This window comes from Neodiprion fabricii, chromosome 3 (assembly GCF_021155785.1).
Source record: "Neodiprion fabricii isolate iyNeoFabr1 chromosome 3, iyNeoFabr1.1, whole genome shotgun sequence".
NCBI classification, from domain to species: domain Eukaryota; kingdom Metazoa; phylum Arthropoda; class Insecta; order Hymenoptera; family Diprionidae; genus Neodiprion; species Neodiprion fabricii.
Window position 1 is genome coordinate 23,828,756 of NC_060241.1, and position 25,931 is coordinate 23,854,686.

The window sequence follows — 25,931 nt, forward strand, 5'->3', positions numbered from 1 at the left end:
TTGATCAATTCAAACGAACATTGATCTACGAATCATCCTGTAGAATTTATTTGATTTAGCGAGTGGTGGAGGTCTGTTGTCAAGAATTTTCCGTCTATCCGAGAACCTAATTTGTGAATTTATTCCTTGTCCTTTTTCAATTTCACTCTATTCAAGGAAATGACGATAGTCAAAATCCCCGTAGCGTGAAATCCATAAATTGAGAACTTAAAATTAATGAAATACGTGAAAACCTCGGTGAAAATGAAAAACGGAGGCTACTGACAAGATGCGGAATACAAGCTACGAGTCTCTGGGATAAAAGACGAACACCCATATCATCGCGGATTATTTTATATACGGGAATTAGTTTTCCCAGTGGTCGATAGGTGGCAGCATGCCGCAAAGCTCGTCTAAAATAGAGTGCGAGCTTGCAGGAAGTGTTTCGTTCACAAGTTTCCGATAAAGCGCGAAAGATGGAGCCGTGTGCTGCAGTGGGAGCTTTTAGTTAGAAAGTCGGATTGTTTTGGCAAGAAATATCCCGTCGATCGACGACTCTTTATCGCTGAGAGCTTTCATGTGGGCTTGAGAAACGTAAGTTTTCGAATTGCGCCAAAAACATCTGCCGCACTTGCAGTAAAATGCGAATTTCATTGTCCCGCAGTGATTCCTGCGGCAACGTCGTTGTCTTTGAAACGACTATCATGTTCTATTTGCAGTATTGGCCAGGCGGACAATCGCAACGTTTTGACCTTTGCCGAGATAAAATTAACTCGGGTTTCATAATAAAAAAAAAAAAAGCGGGGAATAAGAAAATTCCTACACGTTATTTTCCGTCGCATGTTGGTATAAAGCTCAGGTTGAAAAAGCGAGAGATGGGCCGCTGTCTTTTCGAACTAGTCACAGCGCTTGCAAGCTCGACTTTGTTTAAGCATTGCGTCACGGTGAAACCACCAGCTCGCCTCGTACGTATTGCGAGGCTTCGAGTCCTTGAGAATTGGTTCAAGTACCCGCACTTTACGTAACGAACGACGCGTTTGATTGGCGCGAAATTTGGGAGAGAAGAAAAAAGAGTGAAAAAACAAATCTGAGGAAAAATAGGAATTTCGCGACGATATTAAGCTTGACAGCGGAAAACAAATCCGAGAGGAAACCTTGAACGCGTGCTAATTTCGGTCCCACGCTGGGGAAATCAATTTTATTACGACGAGACTCGGAACGTTCTGCTACATATATATTCGGCTTTTAGCACGTGAAAATTGAATGAATTTAATGCCGATAGGCGAAGGTGAAGCCGTGAAGCGCCGATGAAAACTTTACCGTTCTTCCGTTGATCTTCGTTTGCTTGACGAAATATTAAAATTCGCGTTATATGTGGGAATTGGGTCGGCCAAGCTTCGCGCCAACTACCACCGTTAACGCATCATGCCAATTGCAGCGCGGTAGCCAAGCGAATGTTTGATATAATAAATTGTAACAAGCCGTCACGTTACACGCCGCGCAGCGCACTCGACTCAAGGGCATTTTCTAGCAATATCTGACTCGTAATTGATTTCTATAATTCTCTCGTCATAATCAAATTTGTACAAGTATTTGCCAAAATATTACCTATCGCGCGAATATCCAGTCACGTTAAAATTTCCCGACGGTTCAACGCTTTGATCGTTGATTTAATTCACAAGGAAGGAAATTTTCACGTCAGTTTGTTTGCTTCGTAGTTCCAAGAATACATTCGACTCAAAACATTACAGAAAACAATATATCATCGAAAATAGTTCCACTCGAATAAGTTTGAAGAAATAATGATAGGGGCCTTTCAGCATTACATTTTACGTACGTCATTTAATTTTTGAGATTTTTGTTTGTTACGGATGTATACGTGACACAAAATTTTATCATGATAACTGTCAAGCTTTTTACAGAAACGTCAATTAAAAGCATGAATACTATATCATTCTATGGAAGAAGGTAAGATTATCGATAAGAAGTTCGCAAAATTACGTATTCTAAAATCTACCCAGACTGGCAGACCGGCTTCTGAAGGCAAAAGTTGGAGAGTTTTCAATAATAAACGTGGATTTTTACAAGTTTTTTTTTCGCGTTGCTCAATACTGTGTTTTGCTTAGCAAATAACACGCAATCTTGATTTGCGTGACTTATCGTTATAGATGTTTGAACAACACACCGCGATACCTGTTCCGATAGGTAAAATTAAGCTCAGAGATTTACGCGACAGGAAAATGTTTCTCGCCGGTTTTTGCGGACAATGAAAAACCGGATAATAACACTTTGTCATTAAATATAAGTGACAAAGAAAAAGAAACCGAAACAAAAAAACGTAATAAAAAAAATACAGCGTTTTCAGAATTGATGTTTTGCCAAGATAACGGTCAGACAGACGGAAACAAGCGGTTTCAGTTTTTAACCATCCCTCAAGATTACAGTCCGTCCTGTAATCGGTAATCGCATCAAAGGTGTTTACAGCATTCGTATTTCTGGCCGAATAAATTGGACGTTTCAATGTTTTCTTCCACTCTTGCGATAGCTTATCTGAATTACACTGCCGATAATTTATTCGCAAAATATGTGGAAAATCTTCCAAGCTGAAGGTCGAGTTTACATAAACATCGAAACAGCAGTTATCACGACACGCGATCAACAGTTTGATACGCAATATTAGTTTCTCCGTATAAAGACGCTGAGCCAAGCCGAACCTGAACCCGCGAAACAGGGTAACAGTTTATTTTCACTCATCCATAATCGTGAAAACATTAACAGAGCAACAGATGCGTTGCGTACATTTACATATTTCTACAGTAATAATTACGATCCAGTTCCTGGACTTTCTTCGCATCAAGCGTGTGCGGGAATTAAAACACGCAATAAATAAATAACCATGCTGAATTGTCGATCGGGTTTTCCAATTTCCCGGTCGGTCTTTTTCCTTAACGATTTATCCAGCAGCCGATTTTTGAACATAAATCCCGTAGTAATCGTGCCAACACTCATTTTCAGCAATTAGACAAAGTCTGCAGACTATACAAAGCACATTCCGTTTCGAATACATCCAACGATCCTAGGGTTACATTGATAAACGAATGGTGGAGCGTCAGACTTGACTTTCCAGACACATATATATGTATATATAAATATATATATTCGGCTGTCGGAATCGTAAAGTTATGGTTGGAATAGGGTCTGACATAAGCTTTTCCGCGGCGGAAAGCGTCTCCCGTGTATTTTTGAAAGCGGTAGTGTTGCGCTTTCCTTCGTTTAGTCTCATTGCGAGCGGACTATTTATCACGTTTTCGGTCACTCTTCCCTTTTCACCACGGTCCGAGGTATTTCCAACACGGACCTTCCCCAATCGACCTCCGATCTTTGCCCAATAACAAATTCCAGCCATGTCGAGATGCGGCTCAGCCTAGAACGAGAGGTGGAATCGTTATCTGACGGGCGGGGATTCCGTTAATTGTTGTTCGTCTGCAGCTCGCTAATTGTCTTCGAAATCTCCGACATCTTCGAGGATTACGGCTGATTTATTTTTACACGCGAAACGTCGGCTATTTCATTAATTTGCAAATCCACGCGGACGCCGTGATTTCAGCCGGAACTAACTACGACTCGCAACGTGCTCGCTTACGTCTGACTTGCGTAGTTTCTGGGGAATTTCGTGTTCCGAAGGAAGGACTCAAAACCCGAGAATGAATAGAAGTAAGATTGTTGAAATTACCGCAAAGTTCTCGAGTTTAAAATAATTCACGATTTTTAGAATATTTCACCGTAAAACAACGTGAAACTAAACGTGATCTAAACGACTGAACTTAACATCATTTTAACGTCGTCGGGGGTTTAAAAAGATTATCTAGATTTGAAAGACGATCAAACGACTTCGAATGATTTTAACCATTTCAATAATTTATCGAGACTTGAAAGTTCTCGTGCAGTTTCCGCTGATTTCAGAGGATTAACTGAAAGATCTTACCGATCGATCTTGTCACACCTGGATGATAATCCATCAGAGACGCAACGAGTGTCTTGAATATATTTTTTCTCGCAATATAAATCAGCCAGGTGTCGCAGTAATACAGAAAATGGGAAGTAATATTTCGGCATTGATTGATCGACGACATTGAAAATGCAAGGCTCTCGAAATGATCGCGGCGTAAAATGCGCGGAGCTTTAACCGACGTCGGAACATGAGCGCGGTACAGAATCATAAAAAGAAGTGAAAGGCTGTTAAAGAAACCGACGACGTAACAGTTTCTAAAATTGAAAAATGAGCATTTATTCCCCTGCCCTCTTCGTTCCCCGTTGACGAGCCTCATTTCCCGCACTATGTGTTCCTTTTTGTACCGCGTAGCAAGACTTTCGACTAATTTATGAATGAACATGCAATTACGCAACTTCCTAAGCCGCGTGCTTTCGCTACGTCTCAAAATCGGCAAGGGGAATGAATGTAGGAGGGCAGTCAAAAGTGACGGTCCTTCGTCTTCCTCGAGTATTAAGCATGAAGCAAAGGCATGATTATAAATATACCTGCCTCTATATCCCGGAATTAGCTAGAGCTTTTTATTTTAGCGTCAGCAAGTACTCAGACAATCTCACCTCCGCAAATCCATACGTATGTGCTTTAAGTCTCACCCACATTTGCAAGCGCACGTGCGTTTTTGACGAGCAGTGAACTCGGCCTTTGGATCATAAAAATGATCGTAGTCCAAGCGAATTTTTGTGAACAGCATTTTTTTTTCTAAAATTTTCAAATCTCTTTGAAATTAATTTCATTCAATGCTTGTTCGAAAGTCTGCATGCGAGCATTTTATTTAAATATGTTTGCAAGTTGTTTCATCTTTTCATTTTCTTTCCCGCCTTTTTGCGATAGATCGTTATTCGAACAAAGACCACCGCAGGATTCAACCGGATATACACGATGCCTATAATGTTCAAGAAAATTATTAATAGCCCGCCGAATTTTCTCACCAACGTACCAGCGGGTTCTTTTCACTTAAGAATCACGTGGTTTCGTCGAGTATTTATGCGGTTAAAAATTCGCTAGCCGTACGACCTAGATAATATTCTACCCACGGAAACAGCGGTCAATAATAAATTTCACGCTGTAAAACGATCGAAATTTGATGAAAAAAATATTACTTTCTCAATACCATGACCCACATTCCTGTGATAATATGATTTTGATCCAATTTATGTTTTTCAACTGTCCATCCCACATATTACATGTATATACGCGTCCCGACCTATTTTCCAGGATCATATTGATTTGCACAGAATAAGAAAGAAGTTTTTAGAATTTATGTTGTATTTTTTAGTTCATTCAAATCAATGGTGATTACAACAATTGATTTTCATCATTCTTTCAAATTCGGTGAAATTTTTTCAACTTATAAATCATTCTTTTCTCTCCAATTTGGCTGACAGTCAGTCAAATGAATATTAGTTACCTTAGCAAATCACTTCTCTCCGTATAATGACTTGATTTATGATACCATCGTGTATTACGTGTGTTACACAAGTAACTGGATATTCTTTCAAAACGTTATATAGCTATGAAATAACGCCATCACCATCGGTAATTTTGTAGTAGTTGATTGAATTTTATCAGGTGACAGATTGGCCTGATATAACGCTGCAAGCTAAAACATTGCAAAATTTGTGTATTTCCACCTTCTGGACAAATGTAAAAAATATCTCACAGAAGAAAGAGTCGCAGTTTGTGCCAAGAGCGGAGTAACTATTAGCACAATATGCATATAGAAATGTATAAAGCTGTAGACAGCTGTTCTGCATCATTTATCGACGGTATTAGCACTTGTTTGTGTCTGCTGAAATTTTTGGCCGAACGACGAACTCGACGTTTGTTCCTCACGCTTTCTCTAGTCGCGGTGGAAAATTTTTTCAAAAACCTACCAAACCCCTAAAATAATCTCACCGACATTTCACTCATGGAAACAAGGATCACCGGACAATCTCACGATCGGAATCGAACGGTTATCGGTTTAGAAACGACGAAGGTGCTAATGAATGACGTCACGACTATCTCAAAGCCTACTACTATCACTATGCCTGACGGTGTGCAAATGTATGCGGACACGCGGTGAACACCCGTGAATACAATCTGTAAGACTGTAACTATGCATGTATAGAAGACGGCGATGTACGGATCGGCTATAAATATACGCCTCTACCAAGAATGATGGATACCGTGGAAAAGAGATTTGCCGGCGCTATCATTTCGTCTTTTTCCATCCTGACGTCGGTCGAGTTAAGATGAAGTAAAAAATTGGGAAGGTCTCGTCATTCTCCGCGCTCCGAGTTCACGGCTTCGTGTTATTTACACGGTAACGGAGGAAAAAAAGTCGATCCTCTTCGTCCCCTGATAACATATTGAAGCAAAAAGCGGCGGCCTGCATGAATTTATTTTTACTTCGTGGCTTTTATTTGCAGGTTTTTTTTTTGATACGCAATTCAGAAATACGATATAATAAAGTTACGTTTTCTTTCAGGAAATGCTATTCTCTTATGACACTTTTGAGACGATATTCTAGGACGTTTATTAAACCATCTTCTCCCTGTCCGAATATGTCACGACTAGCAGCGCACGTAACCATTTCGCTATAAATTTTCACCGCTCTAAACGCTGTGCGAATGAAACATACATGAAACAACAATCTCAAGATTTCTAATGCTTCCTTTCAAATAACTCCGAAAGTGGATCAGGGCATTGTTCAAGCAATTACCGCCAATCACTCTTTGCATGAAACTTGTGACTCCGCGAGTTCATGGAGTTTGAATCTCGGCTAGTCGCCGTTGAATAGAGAATATCGCTAAATCACTCTCTCGTCGATCGCCCTACTTGACATCTAACCGGAAATTTTCAACCGCCGATCGTCCCAGCCGCTTATTTCCGGAGGTGTTTACGAACCGGAAATAGAAGGATCAGAGAAGCGGAGCTGCTCGTGCATCGGAAACCCAGCTCGCGTCTAACTCGCGATCGGTGCTTTTCCATTTCCTTTACGATGGACGAAACCAGATCTTAGAGGCCTCTGGCAGCTCGTCACATGTCGGTTTCAATTCACGTCCCGTCTCCCGTGAGCTGCAGAATCTCCTGATCAGCTTCCAAGCGATATTGTCAAAACACGAATTCCGGTGTTCCGTATGCTTCTAATAAAACGAGGAACGTCAAATTGGCATTGCTGCCGGATCCGCACGACGGTATTTGAGCTCTTCGCCAAATTTGAGACGGTAGAGAAGCGATGACGGGTCTGACGACACGCATCCGCAGAGAAGACAACCAGTGAAGTAGAAAATTCCGCGTTTTGAGGTGAACTCTACAGAAAGACGACAAGGATTCCCGAATATGCAGAGATGTAGCTTCCACCAAAGTCTTTTGCACCTCCGGCGGGCGAAAAACCCGTCAAGCTTCAAGGCGTAAGCATGTACGGGGCAGAGAGTTAGAAACGGGCCGGCTCCTTATGAACTGAAAACGGTAAACGCGCAATGTGGTCTATTTCGGTATTTCGGCGCAGATCGAGGCACATGGCGATCGTCTGCAGCGGTGCACCGTGACGGTATGGTTATACGTACATCGTGTTCGTACTACCGAGCGACAAGAGGCTCTAATTGAGACGGCGAGGCCGCGAGCCAGGAAACATCAGACCAGCTAGGAAACCAGGGAAACCAGAAACCAGGAGGTCGCGTAGCGCGGCTGGTAATTGGCCGGGAAAACTAGGGAACCGCTTTGTGCTAACTGGTCGTTGCTGCACTGCACTTACGGAGGGTAGAGGTAAGGAGAAGTATCTCATGCGGGTGTTGAACTGAACAAGTGTCGACCAAAAAGCGAGAAATAGGGGTTCAACAAATCGCTTGTAAGCAATAAAGGTAAAATCTGATTGACGCTTAGCAATCAGGGTTCGATATGATTGGCGTTTCTTGGAGCTTTTGATACAACTACGCCATTTTAGTTTCACTTTATTTTATGGATGCTTTCTATACACGGAGATAGTCGTCCTTACCTCTAGCCCTCTATAACTGCACCGCAGACCTTCTCGACGCTTCGCTAACTCAGCGTCACTTTATACCGGTAACGACATTAATTTCGTCTCAAACTTCTGAATATGTGCTGAAAATAGAGGTATCAGAGAATGAATGCAAACGTTGGATTCCATGACGCAGTGAAAGAAGTTTTGAAGTATATGGTACATCGGATCAAACCCTGTTTTGATTCCAATTAACTGTTTGTGCAATAAACGATGCCTAGATCTGAGAAAGTGCAGAGTAGCAATTTTCAGTATCATATCATCAGGTTCGAGTGGAAATCATGAATCTCTGACATGCGATCGATCAATCGTGGAACTATTCAAGTGAACATTGAATAATTGGCGACCAAACGATCTAAAATATCGGAGCATCGTAAAATTTGGCAAGTCGGGAAGTCAAGAAATTGTCACCAGTAGACAAACAACGCTGACAGACGAAATGATGAATTTTTTTAAAACCATGTTTTTCAAACGAGTCGCATCGTGTACAACCAAAAGTAAACAATTTCAGAGCTTTGTTCGCGAAGACTGCAGCCAAGGGCAAACGACAAATACTTGTATAAAATGAAAGGACGCGTGTGAAAGCACGCTCGCAGTCCTGTGCAAGAAGAAGAGTAAGAAAATGGTTAAAAGCACGCGAAGCGAAGTTCTAGGCCGCAATACTCCATAATGCTTTCAACGCGTTACCGCAGGATTAACCAAGCGACACTCGTGATCTAAGCGGAGTTTGTGCGAGTTGCATAACTTGATTCGCAGCGGGAACTGTTTACTTGACTTTCGCTTTCAGAGATCTCTTATAGGCTGTATTTGCGGGCCTGAATTGCTTCAGACGAGGTTTATAAAGGGATGAGAGAGGGCATCGCCGCGTTATTCAACCGCAAATTTATATCATTACGCACGTGCATTAACCGGCGGTTCCGTGTACAACTTTTGCCTTTGGATGAATATTTTTCATTACTCTATACGTACCGAGGTTCGTATAAGAGGAATCGGCGGAACCAATTAATCAAGTAGACAATTGAAATCATTGCATTTTTTCTACTCACTATTGGGTATTTGAAAGTAACGTTGCATCGATTACACATAAGTCTCTGTAGTATTCGAGTTGTACATTTTCGTCTACCTTCTCACACTGCTGTAAATTCTTCAACCCCCCCGCTCTCCCTGTACCACAGTTTTGCACTTGATTTTTACAGCCGCTTTGCAAGCAGTGGCAAAATTCCAAGGAAAGAAACGTCGATTAGCATGATGACAAACGCTGAAAACTTTCGCATCCGTACCGAATGGAAAATTCGACGGTCCGAAGACTGAATGGGTGGACTTGGTAAGATTGTATCGCCCAAAATTCAATGCACATGTATTTTATATTTATATCTGATCACGAGTGGGGAAAATTTATATCACACGAAAAATATAATTAATCGTGTTGCAGATTCACTTCTAGCTGTAACAACTGGTATAAATCACAATTGTGATGACTGCGGAATCTCATTTATTTATAACCTGAGAATATTTTCAATGAAACACACAAAATTGCAATCAAATTATTGTCATTTTACAGATAAAAACCGTTATCACGTAACGAGAAACTATCACTGCAGTGTTTGTTATTAAAAATTATTTTTGTATCTCCGATCCACACCTCCACACAACATACATACGTAGATGATCGATTTTCGTTTTCGAAGCTCTACCGTAGTGTTGCGTCACTACAATAAACAACCTAGAGACCACGTCGCATGTTTACACGTGGTCGCGACATGGATCTGCTGCACGATCAATCTAGGTGGGTACCAAAGAGTTTTCCACTCGTTCCTGAGATACATTTAATCGGGAAGTTTCGAAGTGAATATCGATTGAACATTCCGCAACATGCTTGTCCGTAATCTGCAGCATACGATATTTTCAAAATTCCGTAATAATTTTTGGGTACCGTGACAATACGTAAAATCATATTCAGATCGTGACACGAACTGAAAAGAATCTTTGTTTCCGAATGATCTTTTTCAAATTTTCATAACCATGCATCGCCACTGCGATTACGCGAATGACGGTGCAATCCTGACAGACTTTATTAACAAACAAACACTCTCTATTTCGAGATGGAAAACAGAGGCGTCGAGACCGACGTAGATCAACTTAATTTGGCGAACGTCACGCGGAGGTGGGACGTCACTGCACACATGTAAAGCGGTAAAGGAGTGGTTGCAAACCGGAAATAGAAGATTCGGGAATTGCATCGGGCACAGAGTAGAGCATTTCAAGTTCCTTTAACACGTGAAATCTAGTTTTAGACGTTTTCAGTCGTTAGCTCGTTACCGCGGCTCACGCATCGGCGCCAGGCCGACGTCGCGGGTCTTCAGGTATAACACCGTCGTGTAGTTGAAAAATGTAAATACGTCAACGGTTGTAGGAGGTATCGGTTATAGAACGTGAAGCCGTCGAGCTCTTCAAAGCGAAATGTATTAGTTAGGATCAAATTGGACCGACCGTGCAACCTGCGAATTGTTTTTCCCAAGGATTACATTGTACGCCGGCGTGATATTAATCTTGAAAAGTCTGATAAAAATACCTATTCGAACTTCGGATGTCTTCGGGCCTAAAATTTATCGGCGATATTCGCTCAAGGACGAAGTAATTCGGCGGGCTATAATTTTTTCCCACCCCGAAGGACGACATGTTGTTGCAAATCTATATAGATACGTTTCGCAAGGCACGTTTCGCAGTTTTGGAAGTAACCCTGACAAAGAATATAACTACGCGCGGGTGGCATATTGGCCGTTGGCCGTTCCCTAGCTGTTTGACAGACTTGAATCTCATCCAGAACGCATTCCTTCGCCTGCGAGAAACAATGGCTGGGAAATATCACGTCTCCCGGCGTCTTCGATGACGTTATAGTCTCGTCATCGTCAACGCGGATGAGGAGACACCCAACGAGATGCTGGAACACGAAAGTTACGCCAGTTCCTCGATGATGGACTTGCTCGTAACGACAACTTTGCATGCTTTTCAGCCTCACTCGTAGAACGATGGATAAATATAACATGACTTCGGATGTGAAACCCTGTTTTAACGCCGAGGCGTATTTCTTTTCCGAGGGAAATGTTGCCGCATAATGCAGCCGGTCATTGTCATGTCATATTGCAAAGCGTTTGAAAATAAGCTTAGTCGTTTAACGATGAACCTAATAGACGAAATTGGGAATCTAAAAAAAAAATCTGTAACCATATTGTTGATACGCGTTATACAATTGCACAATTCCACCCGATAAAAATTAATTAGTTGACGTAATTCTGGAAGAGTATCAACGAAAATAGAGTGTAAGTCAGAAATTTATGCCACTCTTATCTTGTTTGTAACATAGAAAATTTCGAAAACACTGCTCGTTACTGTTTATAATTGAATTTGAGGAATGGATTTTCCGAGTTATAAATCCTCTTCCGCACCGTCGATATAATACTTTTACGTAGGGGAAAAAACAAATTTGAACCGAAAATAGCAGAGTAATAGCCTCTTGACGATATCCTCGTTACAGGCTGTACGTCTCACCGACGTCACTCGAGAAGCGGTTACGAGTGACTGGAAATTTTTAAAGCATTTATTATAAAGCACCTCTGACGTTGAACCGAACATCAATTCCGCCCCTAAGTTAAATTGAAAAGTTAAATGCACCGAATTCTGATATTCACACTTATTCAACCCTCTTTTCAGTCTGTAAAATATCGGTGAACCTTATCTTTCCTTTCACCTCACTTTTTACAGGATCGCTTTTGGCAAAAAATTAATGTACGAAACTTCATTATCTCACAAAAATGTTAACGACGATAAATGATGAGCAGAAAACTGGGATAAATCGTTCAATCGATCACTCGAACAGCATGTATAAAATAGACTTCGTCCCACAGGTTTAGCTTCGAGTAAGAAATTCATTATCGTATGCAACACGGATATATAATAATATTCGGTGGTGTATTAATCCAGTGCAGGGTGAGATATTCCATGATCGACGCTCGTTTGCATGCACTTATACCTAATTTAAATGTACACCGAATAAATTATTATAAATTAAATAGATCAAAGCAGACGGCTCGATGAATTGTTGGGTAGTTCAGCTGTCGTATTGCTCTGTAGCTCGGTCTCCAGATTTCGAACAAGGAGAGGAGTATTAAAATAAAATAAAAGAAAAATGACCGTACGTATAACGCCAGTTGCGGGACATTAAAATAGAACAATTTGTTCTGTAGCGCTTGGCACGAGAACCGCGAGGAAGCCATTTCGCACAATTTCGACGGCACAAAGGATCCGCTTTTCCGGTGCCATCTCAAACCTTGCGGGGATGCCGAAGAACCTTAACTACTTTAATGTTGACGTTACATCTGTCACCGTGATTCGAGGAAAAACCCAAGTCTTGACTCTCGGACATTATTCCGCAAGCGTATCAGCCTTTCTCATCTGTAAACGACAATTCTAGGGAAAAATTTTCCTGACTTGGTGAAATAATTTTTCCGAATGTCACGGAAGAGGTGTATTTTCGATTCAAAGAAATCTCATATGATCCGTATTAAAACTTAAAAGACAAATTTGCCATTTTTCAAAAATCATTTATCACGACACCGACTCGCTTCCACCTGATTCTTCGCTATATTCTGCGAATCGTGAAAAATAGACTTTAAAGTTTAACGCAATCTTTGTACGTCTTGCAGGCTTGCATCAATGCTGTCGTTATATATGTTCCGATTCATTTCTTTTCTCGATGGCTCGTAAAAACCACGCGATGAAGAAAGCTTCGATCCCAGTATATACTGCACTAAGCCACAAAGAACTCTATTCCATCATGCAACTTTTTCTTCATACGGCGGCACTTTCTAATTCGTCGAATCCCGCATTCATGGTTCACTTAAATAAAGAGAATCACAGTAGACGATTTTCTCTGTACAACAATCAGAATGAAACGTACTGTTTTGCAAAAATTGTAAAGCACTTTAACGCCTGCCGTTATTCGAAAACCATTGAGCAAAAATTCGAAATGATCCTAATAATATGCAAAAGACATTTTTTTCAATGCAATTTTATACGGTTATTCCCACTGTACTAAATTTTCGGCGACAACAAGCAGAAGTGTGTAACCTAGAACAACTTTGCACAAATCGCAATAACATTGTACGAGTTCAACAGATTCTTGTCATTTCAATACAAAATAAAACGTTTAAATCATTGATTTCCTGAGAACAATCTCCAATTTCAGTAGATTGAAGATAACACTACGTTACAAAAAAAAAGGAGTTGAGTACTTTCTTCAAAATATCCTGTTTATTTACTTATACTTATCGCCTAATAAGAATATATACGTATTTTTTTTAACACGTACTATTTTTTAGATCCGGTTTGCTAATGATTATAATTGTGACACCTCAAATATCTCAAAAACAAGACGCGATAGAAACATAAGATATAACCACTGCCCTGTATAATCTGCGGTCTGACTATGACGGAGTTTTTCTACTGTCTCGCGCTTCGCAAGATTATAATGAGCTACTCGCGATTCAACGACGCAAAAACAGTTTTATCGCAAATGAGGAAATATTTCTGAGCCCCGACTATTATACAATGCCTCCACGGGTGTGAGAAATCGAGGATAATTATCGAGAGATATAAAAAGCAGGGATTCCATTGTTTATGATTCGAGGAACAAAAGGGGAGAAGAAGAGGCTGCGAAATCCCGCGGTGATGCGACTATTATCGAACACACTGCTGCGAAAAAAGATCAGCGAGGCATTAAAAAGCCTCCACGGCTTGACCAACTGGTGCGAATGACGACATGTTCGCTTTTCCCAGCCACCGGCGTCGCTTCTTCGCATAAGCGATCAGCGTCGCGACGCCAGAGTTGCGGGGGAGGCCATCGGCGTAGGATTAAAGGGGTGGAACAATTTTCACTCGCTCCTAAAAACGCGGCGAATAATTTTTAGTCAACCACGCGGTTCGCCTTGCGTCCTTTCCTTCCTTGCAAATAATTCGAGGAAGCTTCATCAACCGATTATCAAAATGAGATTACAGATTTTTTAGGAAGATATATAAACTTGTCCCTCATATCGATTTCGACGAATTCGTTGCCGAAAATTCAGCTCAAATCGTGATTAACGCAATACATAGCGTAACTCCCGATCGTTATATCCCTGTTATAATTGTAGGAATTATAGGAAGACACGGAGAGCTTTCCGCAAGCTGTCGGGCTTTCGCTTTTTTAGAACAGAATCGACGAGGAGTGAATCAACACGGGATTGAAAACGAATTTGGAACCGTGATCGTAAAATATTGGTGGTGACGCTGGTGCGATTACAAAACAGACGTCGATGGGTATTTCTAGCGTGTCAGCGACCACTGGCCACTGTGCTACTACACTGGCTTCACTTTAGCTTAGAGCTTGGAAACCCGCGAAAACTCCGAGTTCTACAAACTCCCTGAGTCTCGACGGATAAACACACACGGCGTTGTTTGAGTCAACGGAAAACGAAGCATCAGCCATGACACGCTCTGGAAAAGCTGCGGATATTTATCCTATCTTCAAATATCGATTACCAATCGTATTCCAATGCCTTGGATCGATATTTACGAATTACTTATTTATACATCTATACGCTTCCTACTGTACAGTATAATTTCAAGTATCATATCCAATGTCTTGTAAGAACGCAACAAATTGTGTACATTGTTTCGTATAAACTAAAAAGTCGCGCAGCGATCATTCTTTTTCAACAACACGGTCAGGTATTAATTCTCGAGCTTTCATATGCTTGTATTCTCAGAAATTATTCCAGGCGAACATTCGTAGAGATAAAAATTTACCACGATTGCAGCTCTGTTGCAACGAATCATTCTTTCGACCAGGTCTCGTAAATTATCATAACGGTAAAGAAAACTGTTTTCGAAACGTGATAACGAAATCATTGCTAAAAAGAGAAAACAGTTTCCTCTTTGGAAATATTAGCGTGGGTTCTCACGGGCGTATTCGACTTTCAGTTTCAACGTCAAAAAAGCAGTTTAGACGCAGCAAAGTGCAGATTATACGACATAGCGAATGCAGATAGAAATGAAGGGGGGAAGAAAAAAATTCTTGGAAACCTCCCAATTACTGCAAATCTATACAACCAGCCGTCCACAAAGACAAAAAAATAACAACATCTGCGAACAATTTCACGATGAAGTGGTATCAACTCTGCCATCGTTATCCGCAAAAATGTTTTCAGTTAGTTAACAGGAGTTGCCTGAAAGAAGTTCGGTCACGTACCTACACGCGTTTTATCTTTAGCGAGGAGTATATGAAAGTAAAAGTTAATCTAGAGCATCAAAACACAGCTGTTGCCTACTCGAACCAGAGAACTGCTCATCTCGAGCCGTCGACGACGATGAGAACTTGCAAAATAGTTGGCCCTAATTTAACAAGACCGCGGAGTAAACCGAGGTGGCAAAAAACTGATTTCGTACCCGCGAAACTCATGTAAAGTGAAGCAAGGTGAGTAAGTTTTGCTTCGTTTTTCTCACTTCTCGCCTCCTGATCGTCAGCTAGAATTACAAGAACAGGAAACTGGCGATTGTTGGACTATTTCCGTCGCACGATAACGGCGTGTGTTTATTTCGACAGGTAATTCTAACGGCCAGCAAGTTGCCGGGAGTTGATTTAATTGGAATGGATTCAACGGCTGTCGGGGCTGAATGCACGAGGCAGATATCTACTCGAGAATTAATATAATCGGTCAGTCAGTCAGAATCCACTTCGGTGGAACAGACTCGGCTATAAATATGTCTTCAAGGACAACGGAAGGACAATCTTCAAATTTTCACGGTATTGATGTTGTACTCGTTGCAGTTTGAACTGCACTCGACACGCATTGGGTAATCCTTTCATCTTCGGCCGCGAATAACATAATCGACTAGATATATGTACACGTATGTTATATATCGGCGCTTCACGGCAAAATCCCCAGAAAATATGGTGAAACGCAAAAGACGAGAAAAAAGGTGCCTGGAAAATTGACGTCCACCCAATACGCGTTTCGAGTTTTGATCGCAACAACTTTAGCTTACAAAAAAGAGGGCGTGGTCCGGCTTTAACGCGTGTCTCGTTTGAATTGCACAATATTTTTTTTCGTCATAGGATGCAGATCTAAATAAATGATTGCCGTGAAGTGGAGTGAAAACTATTTTCAGTCAGGATGAATCGGGGATCTCCTACGAAACAAAAGTTCAGCAAATTAGGTCAGCGCTGTATAAACGCGATGGTACAAGTACAGCTTTTGTCTTATCGGATGTATGCAGATGCATGGAACAGCTGCTGCAATGGATGACTGCAGGCAGTCGGAAAAACCCTGCAATTAAAGTCGCACACGAGTCGCTACAACTTAAAGACAAAGTAAATGAATTATTTACTTCGGAGCAAGACGAACCGGAAAGAAAAAATTAACTCTACGGTTCGAAGTCGTTTTGTTCGTTTGCGAAAAGTGTCGGTGATGTTGGCGTGTTTTTCCTCAACGAAAATCAGCCCGTTGCCAACAGCCAGCTCTAAAATCGTCTGGCGAGGAGAATGACGCAAAATCTTCGGTAATCGAGAGCGATAGATAGGAGGAGGCAAGTGCGAGGAGGCAAATATATCCTGTACTTCAATTCTCTATCTCGCATTCTTCGACGACGTGGGGTTAACATTTATTCTCCAAAGAGTGAAAAAACAGCGGTCACGTTTCAGCTTAGCTGGAAAGTGATCGTTTCTTATTTCTCTTTATCGCCCTTCAATGCGAGCCAAAATTCTACTCAGCTGCAAATTGTCGAGAGGCAATTACAGACTGATAGAGATATTGTTATGGATTTCTATAGGTTGCGGAGAAAACATGCGGGAAACTTCCCGCGACTCGCAAATCGCACGTGCCACATTAACGCGGGAAAATTTAAATTTGACGTCCTCGAAATTCAAAGGCATCGGTGTAAATATACCTGCGTTAGCTAATGTTTAAACGCGGACCGGAAATGCGCCAAATCAAACCCCGAAGAACGGAAACGCGTTGTAAACACATGCGTGAGATCGAAGATCTAGGCGCAGAGGTAATTCTAAACGGGTCAAAATTGACTGCAAAAATTACTCCGTATTGGCATTATAAATTTCAGATCTGATTCTATGTCCGTCTATAAACGCCGTTCATCCGAAACACATAAATTATTTTTACTAAACTAACATCATTCGGCTTGAGAATTAAGTTTCGTTGTGATTTTCAAACATCTTCAATGACCAATTGTATTATATACAGCAATTGATGCAGGGAACAGGATCGTTCATTGTTCCCGTAATGAATAAAACGTTTTTGTTATTGTGTCAATTGACGAGAGATTGTAAGAACACTGATTTCCGTATGATGAAAAAAAAAAAAAAGATTACGAAAACTTTCTTTCGCCAATTATAAAATCCGATGGAAAAATACATCGATTACCAAAATCATCGCGAAATGTACTAACATTACACGTGTCAACAAAAATTGTTCCTTGTTACAGTTTGAATCATCTATTATTCCACGATTATCCGTCAAATTATTCCAACGGTTATAATAAATAAATTAACATCAGAAACACGTGTAAGGTCGGTGGTATAACGTACGTACCCATGGAACGACTTCCCGCGCTTATTATACGTCATTGGAGTAGGATTATCGGTAATATTCTCGTGAATAATAGGGTTTTGCAATTAGATAGATTTGAATCGTCACGACGACGGTACGGAATACGGTGAAAATTTGAAGACAACTTGACCCTGTTTGTCTCTGCCACGCACCCAGATCTCGAATTTCAGATTATACCATCATTATCGTGCTCCGACGACCGACTTACTTCCTGAATTTTGTAGCTTGTGCGAACCGTCTTTCGGCGGGTGGTTGTAACTTCGTACGATTCCTCGACGGTGGGTCCATCCTCCTCGGTGACCTCGACGGCCGGCGTCGAAGGCGTCGAAATGACGGGGGTCAGGGCGTCCATAACTTCCATTTTTGTGTTGCCCGGTGAATTTTCGTTCGTATCACCCTCCAGGGTCGAAAATTTCAGGCTTTTACCCGTGGTAACAGCGGCGAGAGCGCCAAACACCGGGTGACGAAAAGAGGAGCGGCTATAAGGAGTTGGGATGAGTCGGGGAAGCTGATGGAAAAGGGGAAATCCCGGAAAATAGCCGGCGAATAAGGCGAGAAATTATCGCTGATGCAAACTCGAGGCTCGAGAGCGATGCGAGCGGTATTCCCTAAAATTCCGGGACGCGACTCTGCACCGAACGACGCGACTGGCTGAACTAAACCAAACTGCTTCCACTGGCCCTCCAAGCCGTCTTCACAGCGAAAATAGATTTCAGTTTTCCCTTAAGTTACGGCTGCTGTACACGCGTTCCTTGCCGCTTTACGCGACCCGGGACTGACTCTCGTTTCCAGACTCTCTCGCTCTCTCTCTCTCTCTCTCTCTGATCGGTCTCGTTTTCTCTCGTCGAATCGGCAGGAGATTCCTTCGAAAAACCAATAGCCACTCGTCGAATTGTGTCAATTCATCCTGTGACACTCGAGAAATATTGCAGTATAGCAAAATTTGATATTTCGAATTGCGCGCTTGCGACAGTTTCGACAGTTTTCACAGACTTCTGTGTCAAAATGCATCAGTTGCACAAACCGTATCTACAATCGAAGAAAGAGGGAATTGACATTCGGTCTGATTATACTGAGGTTGAAAATTCTTAGACTGTGATTTGGTACTTTATTCGTAATATTAAAATTAAAACTGGGCGAGTCAACTTTAACAAATTGTGAAAATACAAATGAATTTGGACATGTCCGAATATATTCGGAAGGAACAAAAAGTCTTTTCAGTTTCATTTTCTTTCTACAATTACGTGAACGAATTTTGAGAAAACCATTCGTCTGAAGTAAAGCAAGATTGACACGAACAATCCAAAATGTAAATAAATGATGGTAGTGGTTTAAGCAAAAATTTTACTGCCCAAGAGTAGAAGAAAAATGTATTTTTAATTAATCTTTGTATTAAAAATGTACTGCAAATGCATAAAAAAAAAAGACTCAGAAAAATCTTGACACTGAGTAACAATGTTGGATAAATTCACTTGCAGCGTCTGTATGTGGCTGTCTCCTTCAGAACGTACGGCGATAAAAATTCGAACTTCTGAATCCATCAAAATTTTGATGGGTGATTACACATAATGAGAGGAGCTTACACGATTTTTTTCGATTTTTTTTCGTTCATGTGTTTTTCAGATATGAATTTTTGAACTTTTTTTTTCATAAATTCACAACTTCTTGAAAAATTTACCAAATGACATGAAAAAAATCGTGGAAGATCTTCTCGTTAGGTGTAATAACCCATAAAAATTTTGATGGAATCAAAAATTCGAATTTTTGTCGCGCACGTCCTGACGGAGAAATTCACGTATACATCGGTAGAAAAAAAATAAAATGTGTGAGCTTCGGCTGATTAATTATTGCAACAAAAAAAGAGAGGAAAGATTTCAACTTCATTATTTTATAAGTGTACGAATGGGATTCGATTTCTGGTTTAGACCAATCATGTGTCTCGAGTATTAGGTAAAATTCCAGATAAGGTCTAATCTCGTATATGAGTTTGAAAAAACTGTCATCTGTAGTGTTAACAGGAAAATCTCAATCACTTTGACCGGCCTCAAACCTTCAGTTTCCGCATTTTTTTCTGGGCAGCTATGCATTATCTTTATGTATATAATTCTTTGGTGCGTCTGTTAGCGATCGTGTAAGTACTGAACGATTTTACTGATTGAAGTCATATTCATACAATATATTTATATCGTTAAGTCGATGGTTCATAGCCATGCTAAGGTCCGATAAATGGCGATTGTTAAATTGTTTTGCATAATGTCAACACATTATGGCGCATCTACCGGAACGGACCGGACAACGTTTGCCGTGCCAGCTAGTACCTACATAAAATAACCGAGAGTGAAGAATCTCTGTAAATTGGAAGTAGTGATTTTTATATTACTCATCTTCCCGCACTAATTGCATAAAAGAAAATAAATCAGCAAGACGGAGGAATTTTTTTTAGTGTGTTCCTTTAATTAGTGAAAGTGTCTTTTCTTAGTAAGTAAAAAAAGTAACTCGTAGCGCAATTACGATCAATCTATTATAATACAATTACAAAAATATGACAATGAACAAAGTGTAGAAGCGCGTTAGATTATACATCTAATAAATTACTTAAATATCGTAGGTGTATTATGCAAGTACAGTACGTATGTAAAGTACAATTACACACAGTCGGAACGATCCTGTTCCATGTTTTGTGTCACAGCGCTGAAAATGTACACAATATTACATTTTGTATACAGTAAAACCAGTCTCATTCCGGATCAAGATTTACAATTATGGTTTCAAAAATGAGCAAGCAGGGACAATATTGTAGGGGGAACAATTCTTTCTAAAAGGCACATTAGTAGAAAATATCTAGTGACTCCACGACTTCATTTTTTTTTCTCTTTCAACTAAAATCGATATGAAAAAATTGGGCTGCACAGTAAGTGCAAGAAATAAAGCAATTCGCAAACTTGAGTTTAAATCACTGGAACACATTTGTCACTTTTGATGTGAATATTATACTAATTTGAGCATACCGAATAAGACCCCCAACACTTGATCATATCCAAATAGATAAATGCGCGCAGTAACCGATTCATTACGAGATTCCATACCTTCCTCTGTTTATTTCTAGCATATTTGAAAACTAGCATCAGCACGGGGAACAAAGTCGCAATGACAAAGTCGTAGTCAATAGACATGGTCGAAAATTTTCCTTATCCTGAAATAAGCTACGAACGGGTGAAGCAAGTCTGATGAGGGCCCTAATTTTTTGACGAGATGTTCAACGATATTTACTCGTGCCAACATTTCCCTTCATTTAACGTCATGAAGGCCAAGAATTCCATTTCACGCTGAAGAGCTTCCTACCATATTTTCCTTACCATTAAATGTAGAAAATGGATTAGCAAAAACAACGGTATAATTGATTACCGTCAACAAAATTCGCTTTCCAAATTTTGATCCAGTAGAATATGTCAAGTAAAATAAAATATTTTCATCGATAGGAGTCTGTCTAATTAAAGAGATACGCGATTCACGTAAGCAGTGATATATCTGAAAAATTTCATTACGTATTTAACAACAGCAAATGATCTGATATGATTACTGTTCTCTTTTGGCAAGGAGATATCTGGACAATAATCCAACTACCATCTCCCACTTAGCTGCATGATGTAAATAAAGTATCAAAACGTTATTTTAAATAGAAGAAACGTGCCTAGCATGATCAGGCAAACAAGAAATATATTCGTACGTGAGAGTATCTCACCAAAATGTTATTTGTGCAAACATTTTTCAAGCGTCAGCGTTTTATCGGCTCGCCTGAAATCTCAGTAATATTACATTCGTGCGTTTTTGTATAGTTTGGCATTTGCGAGACGTATTAGATACTGTTAGCGCCAGTTAGTGTTTCAGAATTAAAAAAATTTTGATCTCACTCGCACTTGAACGATTTTCAATTTGCCATCATTCGGTACATTATCATTTTGTACAATAACATTTTGTAACTAGAAAAATGCTCTTGTTGAAATGGCACAGAAATGTAAGTTTCATGACTTTTATCACCAAATACGTTTTCGGCAGCGATTCCAGATTTTGTCGAAGACAAGCTTTTCAGGGTGCGAGTGCGAGCGAAATCCAAAATTTTTTTATTGCGAAATACTCTAGTGGCTATCAATTATTGAACTTCAAAATTTATAGCTGTAGGCTTTTGGTTTGTGTAAGCTGAATGTTTCAAAAGCTGTGTATCGCAAAACTCGCCAATACTTTCAATTGACAACGTGATATTTTATTCGGATATCAAACCCCTGCACCATATTCATAGATTATGTAATCTGTGCGATGAACACATTGGATGCATTAAGCATATAAGCACAGCGGAATTCTGATAATGACGGAAGTTGTTATTCAATGATAATCAATTGTATAAGCGCATGTTGCATCAGCAAATAGGATGAATCATTCGAAGCCTATTAGTCCTGTAGTTTCTCCGATACGTTAAGCCCCTTCAATTCTTCGGGCGAGTATACACCTTTCTCTGTAACTATGCCTGTGATCAACGCAGCTGGTGTTACGTCAAACGCCGGATTCCAGCATTGTATACCCGCAGCAGCAACTCGCTGATCGTTTATGTGCGTCATCTCTCTTTCCGGTCTTTCTTCAATGATGATACGATCGCCGTTGGGAATGGTAAAGTCGATGGAGGTGAAAGGAGCGGCGACATAAAATGGCACACTGTGGTAATTTGCGACAACTGCGATCTGAAAAAAATTACCATGGTTCTCGAACTGACTAGGCATCGAAGGATTTGTATTAAGAGCCGGTGTAATTAGCTGAAGAAAAAAAAGAATAAGCCAGATAGAATCACAGGATTAAAAAAACGTCGGAGAATTTTTTATTTTACTTGATAAGTTCCTATTTTATTCGCTGTATCGCCGTTCGCCGCAACTCTATCGGCACCGACAATAACTGCAGATATAGTTCTGGACTTCATCAATGCCGCCACCATGTCGTCGCATATCAAAGTAGCAGGCATTTTCTCGTGAACTAACTCGTAAGCAGTCAGTCGTGCACCTTGATTATACGGCCTCGTTTCGGTGCAATAAACTTGTTCTGTAACAAACAAAGAACTCGGTAATAATAACAGTGATTTGTTTAAGTCACGCGCATTGGGATGTGTTAAGAAAACAATAAAAATAAAATTTTCTACATCGCAATTCAAGCACTTACCTTTGTTGAGTACACTGTGATATGCACACAGAAAAGACGAGTCAAGTATACTTGAACGGTAAATAAGATAAGACATGAAAAATAAGCTTCTTTAGTAGCAATAGTATCAGGGGTTCGAATCGAAACGAATACGTAAGACCATCAACATAAAGCAATACAATAATCGAATCGTAGATGAAACAAATTTTATTGTAAAATAATGTGAATACCTGGTTTCTCAGTAAAGTAATGGTGATATTAGTCGCTAAAGAAAAATGGCTTCTAGTTGATTAATCGTACAAGTAAATATCCTTTATGATTCAAGAGTAAATAAGAAGATATGAGTAAATAAGAAGGCCTTACCGAGTTTTTTATCTGCATGCAATGTTCTAATAACACCTAAGGCTGTGCCGTATCCCGCAGTGGCAAGGCTGCCAGTATTACAATGGGTGAGAACCCTCACCAAACTATCTCCTGCCCCGTTGTTCAGAATTGCTTGCGCTCCGTGACGTCCAATTGCTTTGTTGTCAGCAATGTCCTTTTCCAACATCGCGTCTATTGCTTTTAGGAACCTATTCAATGTTCATTTTTTTTTGTTTCTTTTTGCCTTTTACATTCGCCATGTGTATAAAAGAGACACACACACACATATGTTTTGAATTTTGTATGTCACTAGAATGGCAACAATGGCGCCGCTACATCATTATTATAACAATAATCATGTGTGTCGAAAATTAAAATTGTGCGAGTTAACTAAAACTTCTACTTTCAAACAATACTGCCTGAATTTCATCCAAACATCACAAAACAGCATGTCTTTGAAAACCAAACAATTTTATAATTAAGCAAGATAGGAGTCAGCTTTGTTAGATAAAGAGTGACGAACTATGATTAGCCAATTTAATTCTTCGCGCAGAGCATTTGGCATGGTCAATTTCTAACATTTTATGAAAATAAACACCTAGTGATGTTCAAAATTTGATGGAATAATCAATTTGGAATTTCTCTAACAAACCTACAGTAATACCAAATAGAAAAACAATTCCTTTTTTCCTATTCATTATTGTTTAATTATTGCGAAACAAGGTATTAACATGTATTGACCAAAAAACTCAAAGAATGCGAGATTATCAAAGACGAAGTTGAAATGTTTGTAAATTTGAATACGGTCCAAAGTGCAGGATTATCAAAATTTTATCTGCAGTGTCAAAGTCGAGTTTGTTAACCAAGAAAATTGAAAGAGTAAGATGACATGCATAACAAAGTTTGCCTGGGTTGAATCAACTTTTAAAAGATAAAGTAAAAGGATTGGTTGCCACAGTCTGATAACTTATCTTTATTGACATCCAGGTGAAAAGTTAATTAATCAGCAATTAGCAATCACCAATCGACACAAACGATTCATAATCAGCATCAATTCCTTAAATCTAAGTTTCAGCCATAATTCAACCATTACAGCAAGTGATTCGGTAAAAAGCATTGACGAACCTAGTTTTTAATTAGTTAAGGTGCAATCGGCAAGCTTGTCTATACATTTGTATTCAATCAAGCAGATAAAAATGAAAAATTCCATACCTCTCCTTCATGTCTGCAGCAGACACAGAATCATCCTTGCTAAGTTGATTGGAAAGTGTGATCAGATCTTCGGCAGCTATTTTCATGTTCACTGCAGTCGGTCTTGCAGATACCAAGTAATTCAGTTTTCCCTCAATTTCTTGACGGAGACTCTTTTTATCTGTGAAAACCTCAGGCTGAATCTCCACAGCCAAACTAAGGCATCCAACGATAGCAATTGCAGGTGCTCCCCGCACCTGAAAAAATATTATATATAAACCTCTGCTCAATCCATGATCATCACGCTACAACACATGCTAAATTTTATGTGTACAGTTAGAGCTAAGACTATTACTAGTTTTTGCATTCTTGAGCTACGTTTGTCTGAGCAAAAATACTGTGATGATGGAAAATACTTTAACAATTCGATTTAAAAAATTAAATAAATAATAATGCGACTACCAAACTAATACAAGACTAATGGAACTCAAGTCTAGGCTTAGAATATTATCCACGTATTATAATATGACAAAAAGTCTTAAAAGTCGTGGTCCTCTTAATGTGTTTATAATAGTATCTTTGGATGTATTCGATGTGTATAAAAACTTTCAAAATCGTTTGCTGCATAGGCCAAAACCAACATGTTTAACTGCTCAATCATGACCGGAATACATTGGTGAGACAATCATGTCGAAGCTGATAAATATGATACATGGAAAGTTTCGGTGGTTCGTGATATAAAGCAGGGATTAACGGATGGAAGAAATCAGTTATTATTGCAAATACAGAGCAAATATTACTCTTTTAATATTGAAACATGTGCCGACAGAACTGAGGATAACTCCGGCGTATAATCTGCGTTATGCAATTGATCGGCGGACACGTTTGACAACAAATAAACGCGACGTCAGTACGTGCGTTACCTGCATTTTGTTGATAACCTTCCAGCCGTCTTCGACACCCTTGACAGCGACGTACTTTGAGATTACGGGGAGTAAAATTTGATCCAAAATCTCCAGCTTTCCGTCTTCCCATTTTATTGCTCTAAGCGTCATCCCGGGAAAATATTGTGAAATGTTAGGTTAGGACTGAAGCGTAATACGTTTGGCGATCGAACTCACATACAAATTATTATTCCGTAATAACTGCATCTACGGTATTTTTCAGCGGAATAGAGCTAATAAACTTGCGGCGCGGTTCACGTGCACAGATAAGGACCCAACTATTCGTAGATAGACAGACCTAACTTAACCAGACTTCGTTAGATAAACACGTGATTACTGTCTGATTTCTGTCAACGCTGAGACGAATGCGGCAATACAACGATAACTACAGTGCGTGAGCTTCGCGAAGCTTGCAGCAGCTGTCGCGGCAAGCCGATACCGAAGCTCCCTTCGTTTCAACTTTATGTTGGATACGAAGTTTGAAGTTTTAAGACAGTAGAATCTGAATTCCGAACGCATTTTCTCAACGCTAAAATCGATTTTTGCTTTCATCGTCTAAC

General features: G+C 40.0%; 2 protein-coding genes across 11 annotated transcripts in view; both read right to left on the bottom strand.

Annotated features, from left to right (window-relative positions):
- LOC124178612 (tropomodulin) overlaps nucleotides 1-18,357 on the bottom strand; it is a 73,478-nt gene extending 55,121 nt beyond the window's left edge. For 4 of the 7 annotated variants that reach the window (XR_006869855.1, XM_046562089.1, XM_046562088.1 and 1 more), the window contains exon 1: nucleotides 17,901-18,356. Coding sequence is in view for 5 of the 7 variants with exons in the window: in XM_046562089.1 (XP_046418045.1) it covers nucleotides 17,901-18,053 (153 nt within the window). In the remaining 2 variants the exon portion in view is untranslated. Of the gene's footprint in view, nucleotides 1-17,900 lie in introns of all 7 variants that reach the window. The other 3 variants (XR_006869854.1, XM_046562092.1, XM_046562086.1) reach the window with 2 other exon arrangements.
- Nucleotides 18,358-20,188: 1,831 nt separating this feature from the next.
- On the bottom strand, nucleotides 20,189-25,743 carry LOC124177549 (methylthioribose-1-phosphate isomerase). 4 transcript variants are annotated; one of them, XM_046560037.1, is made up of 6 exons: nucleotides 25,553-25,743; nucleotides 25,351-25,471; nucleotides 24,449-24,684; nucleotides 23,237-23,445; nucleotides 22,569-22,777; nucleotides 20,189-22,425 (listed from the first exon to the last, which is right to left on the bottom strand). In XM_046560037.1, exons 1-6 carry the CDS (start codon nucleotides 25,576-25,578, stop codon nucleotides 22,138-22,140), a joined length of 1,089 nt encoding a protein of 362 aa, XP_046415993.1. In that variant the 5' UTR covers nucleotides 25,579-25,743; the 3' UTR covers nucleotides 20,189-22,137. The 4 variants fall into 4 exon arrangements, with proteins under 4 accessions (XP_046415993.1, XP_046415995.1, XP_046415994.1 ...); XM_046560039.1 differs by lacking the exon at nucleotides 25,351-25,471 and having other exon boundaries at nucleotides 25,549-25,743; XM_046560038.1 differs by having other exon boundaries at nucleotides 25,351-25,742.
- Between the last annotated feature and the right edge of the window lie 188 nt (nucleotides 25,744-25,931).